At 44.2% G+C, this 22,335-nt stretch overlaps 1 protein-coding gene across 1 annotated transcript in view; it reads right to left on the reverse strand.

Moving 5' to 3' along the window:
* Positions 1-21,651, reverse strand: part of si:ch211-57n23.4 (immunoglobulin superfamily DCC subclass member 3) — a 32,543-nt gene extending 10,892 nt beyond the window's left edge. The window contains exons 1-6 of the mRNA XM_062530174.1: positions 21,291-21,651; positions 5,985-6,296; positions 4,219-4,363; positions 3,737-3,867; positions 3,185-3,322; positions 2,229-2,387 (exon numbers count right to left, since the gene is read on the reverse strand). Coding sequence (XP_062386158.1) covers positions 2,229-2,387; positions 3,185-3,322; positions 3,737-3,867; positions 4,219-4,363; positions 5,985-6,296; positions 21,291-21,651 — 1,246 coding nt within the window. The remainder of the gene's footprint in view (positions 1-2,228; positions 2,388-3,184; positions 3,323-3,736; positions 3,868-4,218; positions 4,364-5,984; positions 6,297-21,290) is intronic.
* Between the last annotated feature and the right edge of the window lie 684 nt (positions 21,652-22,335).

The raw sequence follows: 22,335 nt of genomic DNA on the forward strand, positions 1-22,335 counted from the left end.
ACCAGAATTTCTCTTTGTTTCTTTCACTACCCCCCAAAATAAGTCAATCAATAAATTAATGAATACATTAAAGATTGGCTCCCCAAAAGTGTTCAGAGCCAATCCACTTGTGAAAGACTGATAGGTTAAGGTATTGATTGATCAGGTCAAAAGCCCCACACAGGGGGAAGAGGATGGAGGAAAACCCAGCTGGGTGCCAAATTTAATGATCGAACAGAAAAACGGAAACACAGGAGCACTAAATTGCCCACGGCTCTAAAACCCCTTAGCCCTCTATCACTGATAGAGTATGTGCTTGTGTCAGATGAGGAACTGAACTGAACTGGACTGAGAGGATTTTGATCAGGCGCTTAAGATTGTGTAATACAGTAACACAGTCTTACAAAACACTGTACTGTTTGTCTGATGCCCAGGACATGGGAATCCAACCTTTAACAATCACAACCATCTTTATCAAACACATACTTATTCTGCTAACATTCAATCATCATGCTATTATGGCTCAACAACAGAGATAATGTTGACACAGCCCAATCTAAGAGGTACCCTAAAACAACATACAAAGCGCAAGAGCTTCAGTGCATTTATGCATGCAGACTATCTCTGCTGTGTGTTTACAACATGTTTGTGTTTGTTTATGTTAGGCTTAGGAGGGGACAAGCTCACCCCACAAAACATCCAATTAAACTGAGCTAATAACACACACACACACACACACACACACACACACACACACACATAAAAAATGAGAGAAATAAATGTGTGGACGGTTGCTGCATGATGGATGTGCAATGTCATCAGATGGATAGGGGACACCTCCACGTCATCAAAACTACACCCCCTACCCCACCAGCCCTGACCAGATGGAGGGCACCCCTCGCTGGTAATTAGAAAACACAGGCAGTCAGGGGTCTCACACCACGGTGTTTGGGGGTGGGGGTGATTGAGGAGTGGGGGGCTTAGGGCTTGGATATTGACTTTCTCTTTCAAGACCCCCTGACCAATCATCATCCAGGACATAGGTCCAAATCCGATATTCTATTTCTCCTTGGTTGGCCAAAGGCCCAACACCCACCAATTCTCATTAAGGCCCACTTCTACATCTCAGCTGACCAGACCCCACCCCTTCCCTCCCCTCCCCGCACACCACAAACAGTAAACACACACACCATGTTTGTCTGTGTCATGGACTATCAGCTGTCAACCATGGGGACAGAGGCAGGATGGCCATTTCCAGTCATCAGGGGGTAGCAGAGAGCATTGCTGAAGTAGAAAGCACAATCTGACTGACTGATCTGATTGGTTGTTTTTTGATGCTGTGGACCAACAGGACCATCAGAAAATAGGAAAAAAATAGAGTGGTCAACTCATAATTGCTATGTTTTGTTGCTTGACCACAGCTGCTAAAATATTTCAACACTGTCAGCATTACAGCATTCTGAAGCTACATTACCGCCAAGAATTCCTCTTCTGTATGGATGACAGAAGAAACTCTGTCTGGCTCAGTGAGCTGTGACTTAACACATTTCAATGAGCTGCTGTGTTTTCACAAAGTGACAGGTGTTGTGAGAATTTCTAGAAGGATTTTTTTTTCTTTTTTTTTTAAACAAAGGTGAAAATTACAAATTTACAAAGTGTAAGTCATCCCCGGTGTTTTTGGAAAATGAGATGCAGTTGCTAATCATCGTCATTTCATGAATCTGAGAGTATAATTACCGAGTCAAAACATGTGGTTAAGCACATAGATGGAACAGACAGTGCATGTCTGAGTGTTTTTCTGGGTGTTTTTCTGAGTTTCTCTAGCCTGGCTAGCACCTACCACTTCTCAAATGAGACGTGGTCTAGCAACCAAACGTTCATTTTCTCGTATTTGAAAACATGCCCAGATCCGTTCATTGGGCGCCACGGATGTCTATCAAATGTGTCTGTGCATAGCTCATCGTCGTCTTGCTTTCCCCCCTGTTCTGTGATTGGTCCCCTATCTAAGGCAAAAATTAGGGCGGTAGTGAATGAAATCTCGTGCAAGGCAGCATGGGAACACCCAGGCTAGAGTTTCTCTGCGTTTCCACTCCTTATGCATAGTAGGATGTGGGTATAGTAGGATGTGGGTGTAGTAGAATGTGGGTGTAGTAGAATGTGGGTATAGTAGGATGTGGGTGTAGTAGAATGTGGGTGTAGTAGAATGTGGGTATAGTAGGATGTGGGTGTAGAAAGTGGCTGTCCCTTACCTTGCACCACCAGTCTGCCCAGTGCCGTACGCCTCATCCTGGTACCGGGGCGGTTGGCAGCGCACACGTACACACCAGAGTGCTGGAGGGACACGTCGGAGATCATCAGGTTCCCCGTGCCCAGCACCTGGATGCCCTCCACGCCGATGGAGCGGCCATCTAGAGAACACACACACACGCACACACACACACACACACACACACACGCGCACGCGCACACGCACACACACACACACACACACACACGCACAAACACACACACACAAACACACACACACGCACACACACACACACACACACACACACACACACGCACAAACACACACACACACATGCAGACATGGGACAGAACAAACAGTAATATGGTTAGGAAGGGTCTATAAGGCTCTATAGGAAGGCAGCTAAAAGGAAGGGGTCCTGCCACTCATCTGATGTAGCCTAACATTGAACACTGAAGACGCTTACTTGCCTTACTACCCAGGCAGTGTTGACAAAAACCTTGTTTTAGAAAGGAATAGAACCATGGATACTTTTACTATAAGTGTTTGAGTTGTTTATAAAATGTGCATCAAAGATGGATGATGTGTGTTAACTGTGATGATGTGAGTAAAATGTAATTTTGCGACACAATGGATGACGGATTGTCTACTACAAACCGAAATCATCCGATAGGTACAAATAAAGTCACCCGGTCCTGAGCTGTGAGTAGCACTGTTTGCTGTGATGTTTTAGAAAGGAATAGAACCATGGATGTTTTTACTATAAGCATTTGAGTTGTTTATAAAATGTGCATCAAGATGGATGATATATGCGAAGTGTGATGTGTGTCAAATATAATTGTGTGCCACAATGGATGAGGGATTGTCTACCACAGATCAAATTGTCCTACAGGTAAATAAACCCGGTCCTGAGCTGTGAGTAGCACTGTTTGCTGTGATGCAGGCCCTTGCTCTTACCCAGCCTGCTCCAGGACACGATGGGCCGAGGGTTGCCAGTGGCGATGCACTCCAAGATGGCCGTCTCGTGGACATTGATGGTAAGGTTCTGAGGACCGGACAGAATCACCGGCTCTTTGTACACGCGGGGAGGACCACCTGAAGAGGACATTGCCAACGATGGGGCAAGAAAAAAAAGGAGGTGATAGAAACATAAACACAGAGAAAGAGAGAGAGAGAGAGTCAAAAAGACAGAGAGAGAGAGAGTGAGAGAGAGAGATAGAGAGTGAGTCAAAAAGACAGAAAGAGAGAAAGAGAGTGAGAGTGAGATAGAGACAAAGAGACACAGTGCTTTGTATTAGTGAATTTGAATTAGAATTTCCCCTTGGGGATCAATAAAGTATCTATCTATCTATCTATCTATCTATCTATCTATCTATCTATCTATCTATCTAGTGTTTGAAAACAAAGCAGAAAAGCATAAAAACAAGTGTATTTTTTGTGTATGTTTTGAAATGTTTGCTCAGTCAGCAATATCATGCCTCCCAGGTCCCGAAGGAAACGGGCTCTTACCGGTGATGTTGAACTGGGCCTCGTGGCTGTAGCGCGTGTTGGCGATGTTGGTGGCCACACAGCGGAAGAGGCCAGCGTCTGACCGCCGCACTCCTGTGATCTGCAGGATGCCCATGGGCAGCAGAGTGTACCTGCACACAGAGAAGCACACGCAGCAGTGAGGACATTGTGTGTGTGTGTGTGTGTGTGTGTGTGTGTGAGAGAGAGAGAGACAGAGAGACAGAGAGAAAGAGAGAGAGAAAGAGAGGGAAGAGAGAGAAAGTGAGAAAGGGAGAGATATAAGTCAATTAGAATCAGTTAGCACTTCCCTGTTCTCAGATCACCTTATCAAATAGACATACAGTATGTCTGAATGCGCTCGTGTGTGTTCATGTGCTGTCTGTGCATGTCCATGCATTTCTGTACGTTGAGTGAGTGAGTGAATGTATATCTATTATTTTGTGACTGCGGTGTGCATATGCATGGAAACTAGATGGTCTTACCTGCTGTCCTTGGTGTTGACGGACACACGGTCTCTCTCCCAGATGATGTTGGCCTCGGGGACCCCGTTGACTTGGCACTGGAAGCGAGCCACTCCACCCTCGTTCACCGACATGGACTCCGGGTGAGTGTGGAACTTCGGCAGGGCTGTGGACAGGACGCAGATAGGGGATGAGACAGTCGGACACGCAGAAAGAGAGAGAGAGAGTGACCTTTCACTGAGACAGTCCATGGCTATGACAGCCTATAAGGACGCGGAAAACCTCCAGCCCTCTACCCTACAAGGATAGGAAAAGCATATGACTCACTCCTGATTCACTATAAACATTTAAGGGATGGTGTACCTTTTGTAGAGTTTACCTTTTGTGGGGTTAAGAGATGGACAGAATACTTACTTAAGGCATTTTTCGCAAAGGCCATTTCACATTATTTTCTTATTTAGAATTGTATTGACTTTGCTTTGGAAATGTAATGAATGCCTTATGAAACAACGAGCACTGCATTAGACCAAGAGGGAAGTTCAAAAGGCGCCACCGCGAAACTAGACTGCAGAACTGATTTCATGTTTGTAAACAGTAAAGCGTCTTCAAGCGTCCTTAAATCAATCGTGTCTCATCGTGTTACTCGGAGAATGATCCGTCTCCATTTGATTTGTCTGAAGGAGGGCATGTGCTTTTGTTTCTGATCGAGTGAGCAGTGGGGTGAAGCAGCTGAGAACACTGTGTCCAAAGAGCTGGTCATTCCTTTAATCAATAAAGGGGTGTGAGAGGAGAGGGCTCTCCCAATGTGAGTGCATCGCCATGGCAACAACCCATGCCTTGAGGGAGCAACACCTTGCGATGGCCATAATTCTGCCTGATTACCCACAAACCCCTCTGGTTTTACTGGACAGGGCTAGCAGGGTAACTGGGAAGGAAATTATCTCTCTCTTTCACTCTCTCTCTCCATCTTCCTTCCTATGTGTCTTGTGTGCTTGCTACCATAGTGACTAAGGACAATTCAGACTATTTCCTTTCTCCTTTCTAGGAATAGAGATAAACGTATCTCTCTAAAGGTTGCCATGTATCTTAGCCGGGTGGACACTGTGAGGGAACATCAGTTACATCAGATTGTAAAGCTTGTTTTGATGGAAGCTGGACCCCCTATGGTTTAGTTCTGTGGTGAGGATCAAAGCTGTTTTCTCAGGTTTGTATGAAAGGGCAAGTTGTAGGAGTGTGTCCTAGTGAGAAAGAGGACAAGGCCACAGTTGGTAGGACACCACACAATGATAAAGATGTTATGTATGTATGCCCATAGAGACGCTCTTCTAGCTATGATTAAACCAGCGCTCCAAAGGATCTTTGATTAAACTGTCACATATGTTGTGTGTGTGTGTGTGTGTGAGAGAGAGAGAGAGAGAGAGGGGAGAGAGAGAGAGAGGGGGGAAAGAACTAGTGTAGGTATTATGTAGGCCTATATGTTTATGTGCAGGTGTGTGAGACTGCATGTTTACTGTATATCTACAGTCCTCATGACTTGTAGACCTCACATACAGTGCATGTACTGTATACGTGCATGCGCAAGTGTGTATGTGTCTGTGAGAATGACAGAGAAAGGCCCAGTGCAGTATGGTGTGTGCACTAATATGTAATCATGACTCAGCTCTTTTCATCCCTAAACTGCACACTCACATGTATAAGAATGAGAGAGAAAGGCCCAGTGCAGTATGGTGTGTGCACTAATATGTAATCATGACTCAGCTCTTTTCCTCCCTAAACTGCACACTCACATGCCAGCTGCACGTGGGCCTTGCGGCTGACCAGCATGCCGAAGTGGTTCTGGGCGGCGCAGTGGTACTCCCCGGCGTCGGTGGCGTCTCCGTCTCGCCTCTTCTGGAAGCTCGGGATGAGGAGGGTTCCGTTGGGCATGAGCATGGCTCGGGCACCAGGGCCCGTGGGCACCGGAACGCCGTTCTTGCGCCACGTCACGGCGATGGGGCCCTCGCCCTCGACTTGGCAGTGCAGCATCAGAGGTCTGTCGCGCACGGCGATGACATCGTTGGGTTCTAACAGGAAGGCCAACTCTGAAGCAGTGCACAGATCTGTGTAGGGAGAGGGAGAAAAGAAACAGGAGGATGAGTTAGGAAAGATCGATGGTTAAGTTTTGCAAAACATTACATTACATTACATTTGGCTGACGCTTTTTAACCAAAGCGACTTACAACATGATTTACCTGATGTAATATAACTTCTTATGACTATGATGATGATGATAATGGCCCTATGCTCCTCACAAATGCTCCTATCACCATCAGTGTGATCATTTTTGTCATTAGTTTGACCCTAGATGATCTTTATCTCCACCACCTTCATCATCATAATTTTTTTATATGATTTTCATCTTCATCTTCATCTTCCTTTTAACCATCATCATCATCATGACATGAAAATCCATCGCCATGTTGATGATGGTGATTATGGTTATGGTGTAGGTAGGTCAATGATACAAAGATTTAGTACTACACACCACAAAGTATGTGTGTATGTTCAATGATGTCTGTAGTAGACCCACTCTTGTATTACTGCCCTGGCATCTGCTGTTGTATAGAACTGTTGGGCTATTCTCTCTCAAAACATTTAAGTCAGCATGCTGATGAACGGACGGATGAAGACCACAATAGTGCCACGCCACTCAGGCCGACCCCTCAGGGCAAACTTTTTTCAGGTCCGAACTGCACTTGACATTCAATCCCCTCGGACAGATTGATGGCTGTGTTAGTTCCGCATCCATAGTTAAAAAAAAAAAAAAAACCCTCGCCGACCTCCCCCCAAGCCCATCCTGACTAACACCCTCCGAACCTGACCTCAACGGGGCCGAGTGCAGAGCAGCCGCTGAGCCTAACAGAGGCCCGGGACAATGCTGGAGATCTGCCTGAAGAGCAGTGTGGGTTATAGGGGTCAAGCCAAAGGACCCTCCATTGAATCAGGCCGCCGCCCATAACAATGGAGTTGTGACGACACTGAGGTCCCGCTGCCTCTCTCCCCAACACCCCCCCCCCCTGAAAAAAAAAATGTCCCTTCAACCACTGGGGTCTTTCGCCTCCTCTTCCCCAAAAACTGGGGCCATCTGCCCCCCTCCCCTCCCTGTTTAATCATCCCCCCGCCTCCTCTCGTTTCCATTCTCTCTGGTGCCGGGGTGACTTTCCCATGCCACTGCTTCACCCTGGTCCTGTGTCAATGTCGACCCCGCCGACACGGGCCATCTACCCGCTTTTCATGAACGGTACGGGGGGGGGGGGTGTCCGCCAGATCTGGGGACGACCCCTCTGCCCCATCTTGACCCAGACTGATAGCCGTTCCCCTTCTCCCAGCTGCCGTGGGTTGTGTGGGTTGGGGAGACACAGATTTGCCTGAGGTGCTGATGGAGTCCTGCTCTTGAACTTGCACTATGGATGCAAAGCAGGATCTGGCCAGCGGACTGCACCTGCTCTAGGCACACCCCACATGATTGTCCAGTCCACTACAACACATGATTCCTGCCCTTGACTCTGGCCACACTTGGGGGACAAAGCTTTATGAGAATATCCCGCTGAATCCTGTCCCTGAGCTCCTACTCTTGCTCTGTCCACCACTGAACAAGCAGCTGCCTCATTCTTACTGCACACATCACAGCCCTCTTTTCATATGTGTTCCATGAGATGATATCCTTTAAGGTCTCTCATGAGAGGACTGCTATGCTCACTGTGTGTGTCATACATACACCTACAGCATGTTTGACTTCAGCAGCATCTCACATGACACCATGATCACAAACCCAGCTGACAGTGGAGCCCCACATGGTGTGCTCTCGGTCTCTCTCCATCAGTAACCTCTATGTCACTCACACGAGTGCCAATAAACCAATTTAGCTGCTCAGAGTTCACCCTCTCCTGGATCCATCCATGTAACATGAACCCCTTCTACAATGTCATTATGGGAAGAGGGACTGTATACATTTCACAGCTTTTCTCTCTTTTTTCTCCTCTCTGGTCAAAACACTTCTCCATCTCTCCTAGTGTGTTTTCCCCCTCTCCTGTCACCCTGGTCCACTCTATAAGGATATGGGCAATTCTCTGTTCGCTCCCCCCTGTAATAAGGTCACATCCAGCAGATGCAGAAGGGGGAGACAGCTCTGGCTCAGCTGTGCAGTGTTAGTTAGGTTTCACTGCCTACCAGCCCCCCCCCCCCCCCCCCCCCCTCCTTCACTCCTCCTCGGGTTCCCTTTCGCAGGTCCACCAGTAAACCGCATGGGTGTTAATGTAATTCAGGGGTCCCCTGTGGGAGATCGAAGGGTTACATCACAAGCTGCAGCCACTGCTCCCATATACTGAACACATGGCACATTAGAGTGGCCTGGGAAGGTTAATATTAGGTACCTTGAGAACAGAATATGTGGTTGAGGATGCTTTGTGGGAGGATGAGGAAAACACTCCTCCTCCCGATCCTCAAAAAAAGATTGAAAAGCAACTTCCTGATAAAATAAAGGGAATCGACTACATTCACGCAAACATTATAAGGTAGATATCTGTGTTTGATGATTCTGACTTCATTCCACTCTGTTGAACCTCAAGGCTTCAAGTGCAATGATGAACGCTTCACATCCTACTGAGATAGACATGGGCCCTGCTTTCCAATATCTTCAGTTAATCCCTTGACCATTTACACCTCAATGTCCACAAATGTATATATAGATCCCAACCTATCTACCCTTTGGAGAATATTGATTTTAGCTTGTTTTATTAAGACTGCATGTATTGCAGCTGTTCAGAGTAGATTCTCCTGTCCCTTGCCTCTCCCTGCCTCAGTGTCTGTGACAACAGTGAGTGCTTCAGTGAGCCTTTATGTGATCCATTACTTTTTGATGTATCAACAAAGGGCTTCTGCTATGAGCTGCCTCCATTTGTATCTCGGTGCAAGCATTCACTGCCTCTTAATCTGAGTTGCTTGGATGACAAGCGCCTTATATATCAAAAGTAGCATCCATAGTATGGCTAATCTGGTGTGTGTGTGTGTGTGTGTGTGTGTGTGTGTGTGTGTGTGTGTGTGTGTGTGTGTGTGTGTGTGTGTGTGTCTAAGTGATTAGCCAACCTGATTATAGAGGCTTTTTGAAGTATCCAGATGTATTCTCTGGCTTAGTTTAGAGAGTGTGGAGGATGCTAATGGCCTATTCAAATCTATGTGTCCTGCATGGCTGTGTGATTGAGTGCTCAAGTTCAGGGATGAATTCAGCATCAGTTAAAAAAAAAGGGAGGGGGGGGAGTGGGTCATAAATGAGCTTTTTTTCTTTTTTGAGAGATGGGGAGGTTTGAATGGGCTTGTCCAGCACAGCAGGAGACCCCTTCACCCAGCCTCATCTTCAAGTCTGTGACCCCGCACCTTCTGGAGGTCATGGGAGAGTTGGCGAAGGGTGGAGGAAGGCTTTGGAGGAGCAGCCTGGCCCTGGTCACCCAAACTGTCACCTCTCCATCCCCCCAACACTTTCTTCTGGGCCATTGTCCCCACTGAGCTTGGCCCTGAACTTCAGCGCATTGTTATGCTCAAAAACTCATTCTCATCATCCACCCCCAGCCCCCCAACTAGTGAGACTGAAAGACCTCTGGAGAACACAGGATAAGGCAAACATAAGCAAATCCCTTCATTGAGTGCGTTCCAGAATTTCTCTATTTGCCTCATGGCAAGTAAAGGCTGATCACTGATAAGATGTGAATGTGAATGTGAATCTTCAATTCAGCTGTTCCCACCCACTAATGTGCCAGAGAAGCTTAACATCTGTAGTTTACGAATACAGATTTAAGATAGTATTAGAATATAAGGAGGTACTGCAAGCTATAAACAGTGCACAAGATTGTACTATTAACGAAAACCTCACTGCTTTGGAGATTACAATATTACATAGCCTATAGGCTACTGCCATTGAACCATCAGGACCAACTATTGGTCCAGGATATTTCATTCTTTTCATTTGTGATTCTATATTAATCTACAAGTTTCAAAGTCACTTCGTCTCATCCCTCTTCTATTCCCTATTATTATATCCATTACAACGCTCCTGCTTAACAATGAGCGACTGTGAACTTTGGGGGTGGGGACTGGAACGAGCTGAATGGGTAAAGAGGAGTCTCCGGGCGGGTGTGAATCCGAGTGCCCCGCGGCTGCGCCTTTTGTCTCCGTAATGGGAGTTAAACTCACCCTCCTCCCTAGTACTACTGCCGCCTCCTTTTCCCGTCTACGAAGAGCGCTTATGCAAACACGCTGCGGTAGATACCGCAGGGGGCGCCGAAAGTCTTTTGTTTAACAATTGATTGTCATTAGTGGGCACATGCCAAGTTCAAAGTCGTGTCTGTAAACATGCCACCGTTTCCGACTGAGAAACAAACGCGTGCCACCTCTCTGACTCCTCCTATAGGTTTTAACGAGGCTTAATTAAGCTATCACTTCCTTAAAGCTTTTTTCAGCGTTTTGTGTATTTAAATTGGTGGTCTATGCTAATTAAATACGCAATTGCTAATTCAATGCGCAATTGACTACTAGCAATAAACCTTACGATGTTGTTTATTAGGTTATTTATTTAATCTAATCGTACCATGTATATTAGCCTTTTTGGAATTAAACTATTGACCACTATTGGAAAGATTGCTATCAGCCATAAAAAAAAAACCTCTTGGTCCTTAGCAAAAGTGACCATCTGCATTATTTGATTAGATTGTTTCTGATGGTCAAACAGCCAGGTTTTATAGGGCATGCCAAACCTGGGGTCGGATCAATATCCAATAATCTCCAATTGCAGGGGGTAGGACACCACATGGTTTCCACTCCTGTCTTTAATTACAAGGATGAGGACCAAAAGGGGTGACACAGAATTCCATTAATGCAATCACATAATGAGCCACCACATCCCATGTGGATCACATAAGTCATGTCATGCCATCAAACTTCCAACCAGCATTTTATGACTGCTGAGAGTGTGGACAACAAGATGCAGTTCTCTTACATTACAAGGATCTTGATGATAATCAAAAAGCATAATGAAAACGAGAAAGAACTCCCCAGCTTTTCATTAGACTGAGACTGAATGGCTAATACTCTGAACTGAAGTGAAGAGTATCAGGTCTCTGCTTTATATAGCAATCACAGGCACCTTTGGAATATTTAAAAGTGTGTGCCACAGTGTGTAACATGGGGTTCCAGTTTTCAGTCTTGTAGGTACTATAGCATGAGTATAGCTGTTGCATTATGTGTGGAGAGATCAGCTAAATTACTTCTAATGTGTGCGGCAATATCTGATTGTACTGTAATAACTAAGCCCAGCTCTCTGGTGGACATTTGTTCTGCTGACTGCAGAACAGCAAATGACCAACTGTTAGTGATCTTTGGGGCTTCCATTATTTACTCACTTATAGGATTTGTACTCTGTGAGGACATAAAGGGCCGTTATCTTTAATTACTCTGTTACCATAAAGGTTACCTTAAAGGTTTAATCACCATGGGAACATGTTTTTGTTTTAATTAAAATAACGGATGCTTTGGGCCACAGACGGACATGGAATCCCATCGAGTTGGGATTGAGTAAACAGCTCTGCTCGATCAATCACCCACTCTCCTGGGTGGTATCGATAAACACCCACACAAACTGTGATTTTTCAGGTGGGCTTGATACATACACACTGACTTTGAATGTCGCGGTGCATCACTGTCCACTGTAGCCATTGGACTGAGTATCATTCTCATGCCTGCTGAATGGTGAATCCCTGAATGTGCTTTATTGCTTCTCAGCAAACTGAATCTTAAGGGAATCAGGCATAGAATGGATCTGAGGCAATAATTTCTATATTTGCTATGGAACAACCATAATAACAAGTTAAAGTCCACTGGGTGGGCCTCAAGATGAGACTATTGCTGCTATATAAACAATCCCCTCAGGTGTCTCTGTGGCCTGTAAAACACTTGGTTTAATAAAGAATATTAGCTAATAAATAATAAACTAACACTGTAAAATCGATGAGCTCTCTGACACAGTCACTGACATCTGAACGACAGCGTCTTCCCTCAAGACAGTGGGAAGGCGCTATTCTGTATGCGTGGGCAAATGAGTCCCCTGATATGGAGGATCTGCACACTAGATTGTTCTCTGAGAGGTGGACCTGCATGTGTGCTTGGCAGTTATGAAACTTAAACTGAACTGTTCAGTGGTCTTATCTGAGGAACCCAGACCTTCCCCAAAATGTAAGATCCACTATGCATGACGCATCTTAGGATGTATAGTGCGTCACTGAGTGTATCAGTGTAAGTCATCATGTGAAAATTACAGTTTGGACACTATTAGGGGATTGTATGCTTACTGCCTTCAGAACCGTAACCAAGGAAATGCTTGGTAAAGTTGTATCGTAACACCTAGCCTTATCCTCTCTCCAGTGAGTAAAATTTCCCCCAGGATTCCCCCAAGCCGACCAAAACTGTTCCATCTGGATTAGGCCCAACAGAATCATGCTGTGCTCAGGCCATCGCTTTGGCCCTATAATTGTACTTTCAGCAGGGGCACTCTACTCCCCAGTGCATGGCCCATAAGCCAGGCTGGAATAGAGACATTGCCCACCCATCTCTACTTGATCACGCACCGGCCAGGCTTGGGGCCCTTTTGTGCCGGGTTAGATTAAGTCCAAGGGGTGTCTTGTCAGGCTTAGCGGTGTGTCCTATCGCTGTGTGGACAGGGTGGGACGGGACCTGGAAATATGGGGGGGCAGTTTGTGTGTGTGTGTGTGTGTGTGTGGACACGGTCATGGGCAACCAGCTGCAGAGGGGGGGTGGGGTTCCCCTGACAAACACTTGGTCACACACACACACACAGTGTCCCTCTCGCACACACAGCCTCCTTAATAAGGTTTCAATCTGGCCAGCCTAGCAGAAAGGCACGGGCAGTGTTATGGAGATGAGGGTGTGAGGGTCAGGTCAGTAAAAGAGGGAGGGGCTGCATTGCTGGCCATTGTTTCCTCCGCACTCATTTTTTTGGGGTTGTGCTGTCCCTCTCGACCCCTCCCTTCCCTTCCCTTGGACTGCTGTGGCGGTGAGCAGGAGGGGGACTCTAAGGGTTAATGCCCTGCAAGGTCAATGTGGCCCCCCCTTATTCCCCTAAAGGTCACCAGCGCCTGGTCTGAGAGGCCGTCTCCGGTCTGCTGTGGTGGGAAGGCCACTGCCAGGCCCACTCCCTTCTGTTACGCTCTTTCACGACCCTGTTTATTTTTTTGGAGGAGGGGAGAATGTGAATTTCATTTGTGAGCCAAGGCCCATATGTACACCCAGGGCCAGCTTGCAGTCCAATGTTAAGATAATGTTTACGAAAACAAAAAACTAAGACTATGCTAGTTTAATAGACCGGGTGATAGAGAATTCAAACTAATTCAAAAGTGCTATGCCTTTTTTTATGAAGCATGCACAAAGTTAAAAGTTCTATGTTGGTGGTGTGTAGCCTACCTAAATCCTAAAGGATTACATGAACCTAAAATACTTTTGAGATTTCAAGTTATCAAGATATCAGTCTTGTTTTTCAAAAGTGCAAGATCTACACATGACTTTGGATCAGAAGGCTAACCTATTGAATCACTGTTTGAAACTGTGTGAAACCTGAATTACATTTAGCTATTGTATTTGTCAGGCCAGTATGTTTTATTAGTGAGTAAGTGGGGTATGCTCAGATGTAGTCATATTTAAGATCTTGAATATGTTGGCATTCCTCATAATTGGACCTGCAAATTCTATGGCAAATATGCAACACTAAGGTTGCTGTAAGGAGACACCCGAGGAAAGGCCTTGTGCAATGTCAAATTTGCATACATATGCTAATAGCCGAATTAATTCGGTCTCAGGCTTAAAGTTTCCTGTGCGCAACAGCAGGAATAAACAATTACCGTCCGATAATATGAAGCATGCCCTTGTTTTTCCAACTTTGAGTCAATTAGTTTACTTTAAATTACTGATTAATACATATCATTGCCAGCTTCGATAAGAAAAGGATGCTGACTGTCTCTCGACGATGCACCTGCCTCTAGATTAATTTAGATCTACCTCTACAGAAACTAGCTAAGCCTGATGAGATTTGGTTTTGTGCTAATTAAAGGGTTGCGAATGTAAAAGAAGGATGCTTCTCTCAGCAATCCAGCATAGGCCTGTGCCATTAATGTGGTCCTGGTGTGTTCTTTGGTTCTCCTTGTTCTGAAATAAAACGTGTTAGAAGCACAACATCCAAGCTGTTCCAGAAGAATATATGGCATGCTAAAAAAATAAATGAACGATTCCTTTACTTGTGGGGCCTTGCTATAGAGAAAACATTACCTAAAAGCATCGATGTTAAGGCCCCCTAACAACAGCTAAATAGTGCAATGACATACAGTGTAAGCCCACAAAGTCTCTACAGTGTCACAGTAAATTGTAGTTTTCCCATGGCGTAAAACTTTATGGCGCGCGTTATTAAACTGTAATACGTTCTCCACGTGATTGTTTTAACAATACATCAGTGTACTTCTTCAGTAACTATCTTTGGCATCATGCCAATATTAGAATGGGATGGATACATTGTGAGTTCATATTAGGGGCCATGAAATAGTAAATATATGATAGTATTCTTCTGTTTGAACAAAAAACAACATGCACGGACCTAAAATTAAAGGCTATCTAAACAGAGACATCACGACCATATGTCCCTGTGTTCCATTAAGGAGATATATTTGAAAAAAACTTTTCATATTGTGTAGTTGGCTGAGGATAAAAATGATAATACAACAGTAGGCTATAAAACGAAAGGGTAGCCTAATAGACCCCGACATCTTTCTATCAAGCTTCTTGAACATCATCTGCATGTGAGCTGCTTCACTACAATGGGCTACTACAAGTTTCAAACAACAACCTAATTTAACAGAATAACGGTGAAAATGAACAGCACTTACAGGAACAGATGGATAGCAGAACGACAATTAGAATCCGAGGCTTCATTTTAACGCACTGGCTCCTTTTTTTCCAGGGAAATGACAATCTTCACTTTGCAGGTGTCCTCCTTGCGCTCGTGCACGTCAACACAAAATAAAAACAATAGGCTACGGGAGGGAAACTATTCCAAACGATTTACGAAACTCTCCTGCGTTCCCTTCTTTCCGAAAATATGTCTCGCCATAAACTTATGAAAACATATCTACTGTTTTTCTTATGGACTCCTTGTCCAGCCTTTACTAGGATAGGCTTCTTGTCACGTCCAAGGCCACTTTCAGAATACTGACCGTGGCTACTCAGGACCCACGGAAAGGATAGCGGTCATTAGTTATTCAGCCGTGTATTGTCCCTGCTGACACCCTTGGTCAGTGAATGGACACTGATACAACAGCTTTCGCCGGCACTCGCAGGTTGGTCCCTGACGAACCAATCACAAGTCCACGGACACCCAAGGGGAGGTGCGACTTGCCTTCCAGGCATGATTGATATTCATTTGAGCGGAGACCGGGACCACTGCTTCGCATCGCTCCCAGAGGTTTGGTGTCACTCACACGCATGACACAAAATCACATTGGACAGCTGCGGCCACCCCGAAGTGTAGCGAGTGGTCAGTAAACCATATGTCATTTCAGGGTACAGTCGTTCCGCGGCAAACGCGGGAGAACTGTCTCAAACCGTCTGCACTCACTGTGGTGAGGACAAACTCTAAATCCACAGTCAAATGAAGAGTAGGCCTAGGCTACAAACGTGTTGATCAACACGCCCCAAATAATTAATTTTCAGATATTATCAGTCATGCAGGCCTGTATAGTCACATATAAAATATTGCAAATCTGCCCAATTCCAACTCATGTTATAACTATTGTATTGTAACTGTGCAGTGAAATTACAGATATCTGCATCTGTTTGGGGAGTTTCTCACTCTTTCAAGTTATGAAACTTGTCTATGCATGTATATCTCTCAGGAAAACTACACTTCTAGACACCTGGTCGTGTCCATCTTGACAGACTGACAGAAATACACTACACACAAGCATAGCTTTTGTGATACTTCAATATTTTCTGACATGCTGTCATGCCTGTCATTGGGTTATATTGATTTAGTCACTTTCCATGGTTGAACCAGTGGAACATATATGTACAAAATGTATAAAGTAGGCCCACATACTGGACACTGGTCTACAAAGACTATTCAATCAATTCCAAGAAGGTTGTTTTTGATGGACCTATAATTTCATTTTCTCCCATACACACAAAATCCATTTCATAAGTTGCCCTCTGGCTTTGATGTTCAAGATCAAGTGCTTTCATCCTGTGAGGTCAGAAATGTATGCATAGACCTCCCACAACCAAACACCATTCTTACACATCAAACTCCCTCAATTAGCAAACATTAACATATGCATAGCGGCATCAGGGGCCAACAAAGGCCTAATGGGATGCTGGTGGTTTCAGAGGCCTCTTTAAAAAAGACTGCAATGGCATGGCACATTTGAACCAATATGGCTGAAATCCCATTTGGTCTGTGTACAAAAACAAGGCTATTTATGTTAAGCACAGAACTAAAACAACAAGCTGCTTATTCAATGGGCATAGAAAAGTCGCACGCAAACGGTCAGAAAGGTTTCAGAGGGTGTTTTGTCAGGGAACTGGCAAACAAGATCTACACAGGGTGCACAAAATAAAGCAAAGGGTTTCTAGAATTCAATGGATTGAGAGAGTAAATGGCAGAGAAGAAGCCCAACTGCCTTTACCTTTAGGCTATATTTGTTTTTTGGTAATACACATATATTTTTTACATTTTCTGGTTTTAGTTTAGTCTGGTGTGTTCATGCTTTGTATAGATTTATGTTTCAAAAGCATGTGCAAGTATTGAGAAAGAAGAGACACGGACTGACAAACAAATGGGGTCTTTCTGTTGCCCTCACACAATTAAAGAACCAGGATTTATCTTACAAAAACACACAATGTGAGTCTGAATGATAAGCCACAGTGTTTACAACACAAGGCACACAAGTTTTGGCTGAAGACATAATAATGGCACAAGTTCAAGTTTACCACCACTCATCATGACCATCATCAGACTGTACAGAGTGAAACCTCATTCTTTGGTGAAGAGGCGAAAAGGACATTGTGTTATCATTTTTTTTAAAAATGCTGTATATCTATAAATGATGAATACGACTTCGGAGATGCAGCCTCATAGGTGTCAAGTGGAAACATCTACCAAAGAGAGGTATACTGATGGAGTTCAGATATGATACAGTAACAAAAATGGTTCTCAACCTTTTTGGAGCTATAAATCAAAATGCCAAGGCACACACTGACTTATGGTTCCACGTTAATTTTCTATACAGAGTGCTCATGAGCTGAGACCACAGTGATGGGCATATGCTCACATGTTGGCTGAGTGGCGTAGTAGATCTGTAGTCTACTAGGCTTTATAACAACCACTTTATGACTTCCTAAAACCATTTTAATTCAGAAGCTGTCACTGATGCATTTTCCTTGGGCTCCTAAAAGTCCCTCAGCACACCAGTTGAGAACCATTGCGGTAACACATATTCATATTTAAACAGAAGTGATCCATTTCACCTAGACTCTTTCATAAGGCCTTAATGAAACCTCTACACCCACTGATGCCGGTGTGCATATTTTGGCATTGGTCTTCAGAGTCAATCAGACTATAAGATCCAGGACAGCTTTTATTAAACCAACGGCTAGAAGCTAGGAATTTTATGCACACAACGAGAGTGTCAAAATGTTAATAAACATTGTATCCAAATAAATAAAATACAGAGCCTATAAAAAGTATCTACCCCCTTGTTCTTCACCAGTCTCAGTCAAGCTCATATGGGTGAATGGCAAAGCTCAACTTAAGTTTGCCCAAAGACATGTCAAGTCAAGTCAAGTCAAATTTTATTTATATAGCACATTTAAAAGCAACAGCATTGCACCAAAGTGCTTTACATAGAACAAATAAATAACAATAATAATAATCATCAATAATAATAACAATAATAATAATAATACAATATTAGTAGGCAAAAGGATGGGCATTGTGATAATATTAATGAAACATAGAAACTAAAAATAAAAACAAATAAGAAATTAAAGAAAAATTAAGAAGTTAACACAACAGTGGAGATAAACAAATAGGAAACATTTGAGGGAGAGGTGGAGAGGTCAGGGAGTGTTAAAAGCTAGGGAGAAGAGGTAAGTCTTTAAGTTGGATTTAAAGCTAGTAATAGTGGGGCAAGATTTGACAGTATCAGGAAGGCTATTCCAGAGTTGGGGGGCATAGACAGAAAAAGCTCTGTCACCTTTGGATTTAAGTGAAGCAGAGGGAATAGAAAGAAGACATTGTGAGGAAGAACGAAGAGGTCTAGGAGGACAGTAAGGAATTAAGAGATCACAGATGTATTGAGGTGCTAAGTCATGTAAGGCTTTATAAACAAAGAGCAGAATTTTAAAATTAATTCTTTGTTCAACAGGGAGCCAGTGAAGTTTAGCCAACACAGGTGTAATGTGGTCACGTTTCTTAGATCCAGTTAGCAATCTTGCTGCAGCATTTTGGACAACCTGGAGTCTGTGCAGGGTTGACTTAGTTAAACCTACATACAATGAGTTGCAGTAATCAAGTCTAGATGATATGAAGGCATGTATAAGGACTTCTAAATCACTGTTGGAAAGACAGGACTTAAGTTTGGCTATTAATCGAAGCTGGAAGAAACTCCCTTTGACCACGCTGTTGACTTGCTTGTTAAAAGTCAAAGCAGAGTCTAGGAAAACACCTAGGTTTTTAACAACACTGTGGTGGTTAACAGACAGAGGGCCAAGAGCCTTGCTAAGAGTGTTGACAGAGTTTGATGGTCCAAAAATGATCACTTCTGTTTTATTTTCATTAAGCTGTAAAAAATTGTTAGCCATCCAATTCTTAATGTCACTGAGACAAAGAAAAAGGTTGGTCAATGAACAGGAATTTTCAGGTGCCACTGGTATATAAAATTGGGTATCATCCGCATAGCAGTGGTAACGAATATTGTGACGGTTAAAAATGGACCCCAGGGGAAGCATATATAAAGAAAATAACAGAGGCCCTAAAATAGAACCCTGGGGGACACCACACTTAATGGGAGCAGATGATGACAAAGCATTACCTAAATGCACTGAAAAAGATCTATCAGTTAGATAGGATCTGAACCAAGTTAATACAGTGCCTTGCAGACCGACTTCAACATCCAGGCGTTTTAAAAGGATATTGTGGTCAATAGTGTCAAAAGCAGCACTAAGATCTAATAGGACCAGAAGGGCACAGGAACCAGAGTCAACAGAGAGCATTAAATCATTATGGACCTTAAGTAATGCAGACTCTGTACTATGAAGTGGTCTAAAACCAGATTGAAACTTGTCGAGGATATTAGAAGTGTTTAAGTAGGAAGAGACCTGAGACAGAACAACTTTTTCTAAGATCTTTGATAGAAAGGGCAATTTAGATATGGGCCTATAATTTTTCAAATCAATAGGATCAAGGCTAGGTTTTTTCAGGAGAGGTTGTACAATAGCGTGTTTAAAGCCAGAGGGTACCACTCCATTAGCCAGAGAGCTGTTAATGGTACTCAAAACAAAAGGGCAAATGGCTGCAAAAACTTCCTTGAAAAGGTGAGATGGAAGAATATCAGAGTGGCAAGAAGAGGGCTTCATATGAGAGACCACATCAGACAGCTGTGAGGAGGAGACTGGTTGGAACTGTTGGAGGCGGTTAATAACAGACTGGCACAGAGCAGGATCAGAAATTGAGGGTGAGATGTGAGATTTTATGATGTCAATTTTGTCAATAAAGAAATTGAGAAACATCTCACAGGTTTCTGTTGTAGCAGGCAGAGAGGATATGGTGGAAGGAGGATTAATGATAGAATTAATTGTGTTAAACAACACTTTAGGTCTGTGCGCATTTTTGTTAATAAGCTTAGCATAGAAATCTGCCTTCGCTGCTTTGACTGTGTTTTGATAAGCCTTAAGAGAATCTCTAAATATATTGTAGGAAACCTGTAGTTTATCTTTTTTCCATTTCCGCTCTGCTTTCCTGCAAGCCTTTCTGAGCGAACGGGTAGTGGAATTAAGCCAAGGAGTAGTTGACCTATTGGGTTTACACCGCTTTTGTTTTAAAGGAGCTACAGAATCAAGAGTGGCAAGACAGGAAGTATTAAAAAGAGTAAGTAGATCCTCAGTGTCTGTGCAGGAGGAAAGCGAATCTAAGACAGCAGGTGAAAGAGAGAGCATGAAACTATTAGAGAAATGTGAGGCTGTGGTGGAATTAATAGCTCTGACAAGGGAGTAGGATGAAGGGGAGGGAGGGGTGGGACAAAACAGAGCAGATTCAAATAAAATCATAAAATGATCAGACACACCAGTATCAACGATATTAACATTGGAAACTGAGAAACCAGAGGACAATACTAGGTCTAGTATGTGACCCTTCTGATGTGTAGGGGCCATAACTGACTGCACAAGGTTAAAAGAGTCAACAAGGCTTAAAAACTCATTGACCAAAGGTTTAGATGGGCAGCATATGTGGATGTTAAAGTCACCCAAGATTAGTAACTTATCAGCATGAGAGGCCATATAAGACAGAAGATCAGCAAATTCTTGAATGAATTTACAATTAATTTTTGGTGGACGGTAAACTAAGGCACAAAGTACAGATGCGTTAATCTTAAACAGCTGTAGTTCAAAAGTAGAAAACACATCAGTAGGTACAAATCTACATTTGAAACTGTTCCTAAACACTGTAATTAGCCCACCACCACGACCACAGAGCCTAGGCGAGTTTAAGAAGCTGCACTGAGGAGGGCAAAGGTCACCAAGTGCAATGATGTCATCACCAGAGAGCCAAGACTCAGTGATAAATAAAAAGTCTAGATGGTGGGAGGTAAAACGGTCATTAAGAATAAATGCTTTGTTTGAAATAGAGCGAGCATTTAAAACAGCAAATCTAACCAGAGAAGAGTCCTGCTCATGACGGTCTTGCAATGAGCCACAGCTAGGAAGGTTTACCCGGCTGTGCGAGACCTCCTCACCGGAGTCAGTGGTAGCAGCGTCGGGTACAGCAGTGGCAACAACAGAAGCAGCAGCAGGCACAGTCCGTATGGAGATGAGATGTTCGTGGAGGACTTTCTTTCGGAGTGCAGAGTTGCCAACTGGATTGAGTCGCCCAGGAGAGCCGCATCGAGACTGCAGAGTCGGGATGGCATCCTCCGTCACTCGATGGATGGTAAAGGAGCGGCGTGGCCCTCTGTGCGTGTAGCGCTTCCTCCGAAGGATCCCTGAAGCCTTGCAAAGGTGGAGCACATCTGCATCGATGGAAGAGGTGGCAATAGAGGTGGCAATGGAGAAGGCGTGCTGTCGAAGTTCCTCCGCGGTGTAAAGAAATCCACCCATGTACAGTAGTCTACACAGACTATGTGAGCTGTTGATGTGAGCTATATGGGCGCGCAACAACGCAGGCAGACACAGCACAAAGCCTCGATCTCCCAGGACAAGCTAGTCAACCGACTAACACGGCAATCTCAGCGATCCGCCGGCAGGATGGAGAGGGAGAGAGACACTGTGTAGCCAAAGTTTCGAAACCGCGCAAGCTCCAATGCAGCGCAACTCGCAGTGAGTAGGCCTAGCTGTTCAGTCCAGGCCAGGTGTTAGCGGTGTTCCTTCAAGGACAGGACGTGCAGGATCCACAGAGACCAGGCAGGCAGATGAGGCAGGCAGGCAGACAGGTAGGCGGCACAGCAGTAGCTTTCTTGCCTCGCTGATGACCGAGCAGTGGTAGCAGAGCCAACGCAACTAGGCGAAACTACGGGAAACTTCTGAATATAGCGATTACCCTGGCGGAAAATGTCAATAAAAATAGCGAACTAAATACAAAAATATGTATGATAAATATTACTATGAGTCGATTGGAAAAATATTCACATGAAATTATAAAACTTTTAAAAAAGTCAAATAAAAACATGCCAGCTGGAGTGGCGTCAGTCTCGCCAGCGTCCCCGTAACCTAGCAACATGTGGGAGGCTCCAAGCTCTAATGAAAGAAGGGTTGTTACCAAAATTGAGCTTTTTGGCCATCAGA

The sequence above is a fragment of the Sardina pilchardus genome, chromosome 24, assembly GCF_963854185.1.
Source record: "Sardina pilchardus chromosome 24, fSarPil1.1, whole genome shotgun sequence".
In the NCBI taxonomy this organism is placed as follows: Eukaryota; Metazoa; Chordata; class Actinopteri; order Clupeiformes; family Clupeidae; genus Sardina; species Sardina pilchardus.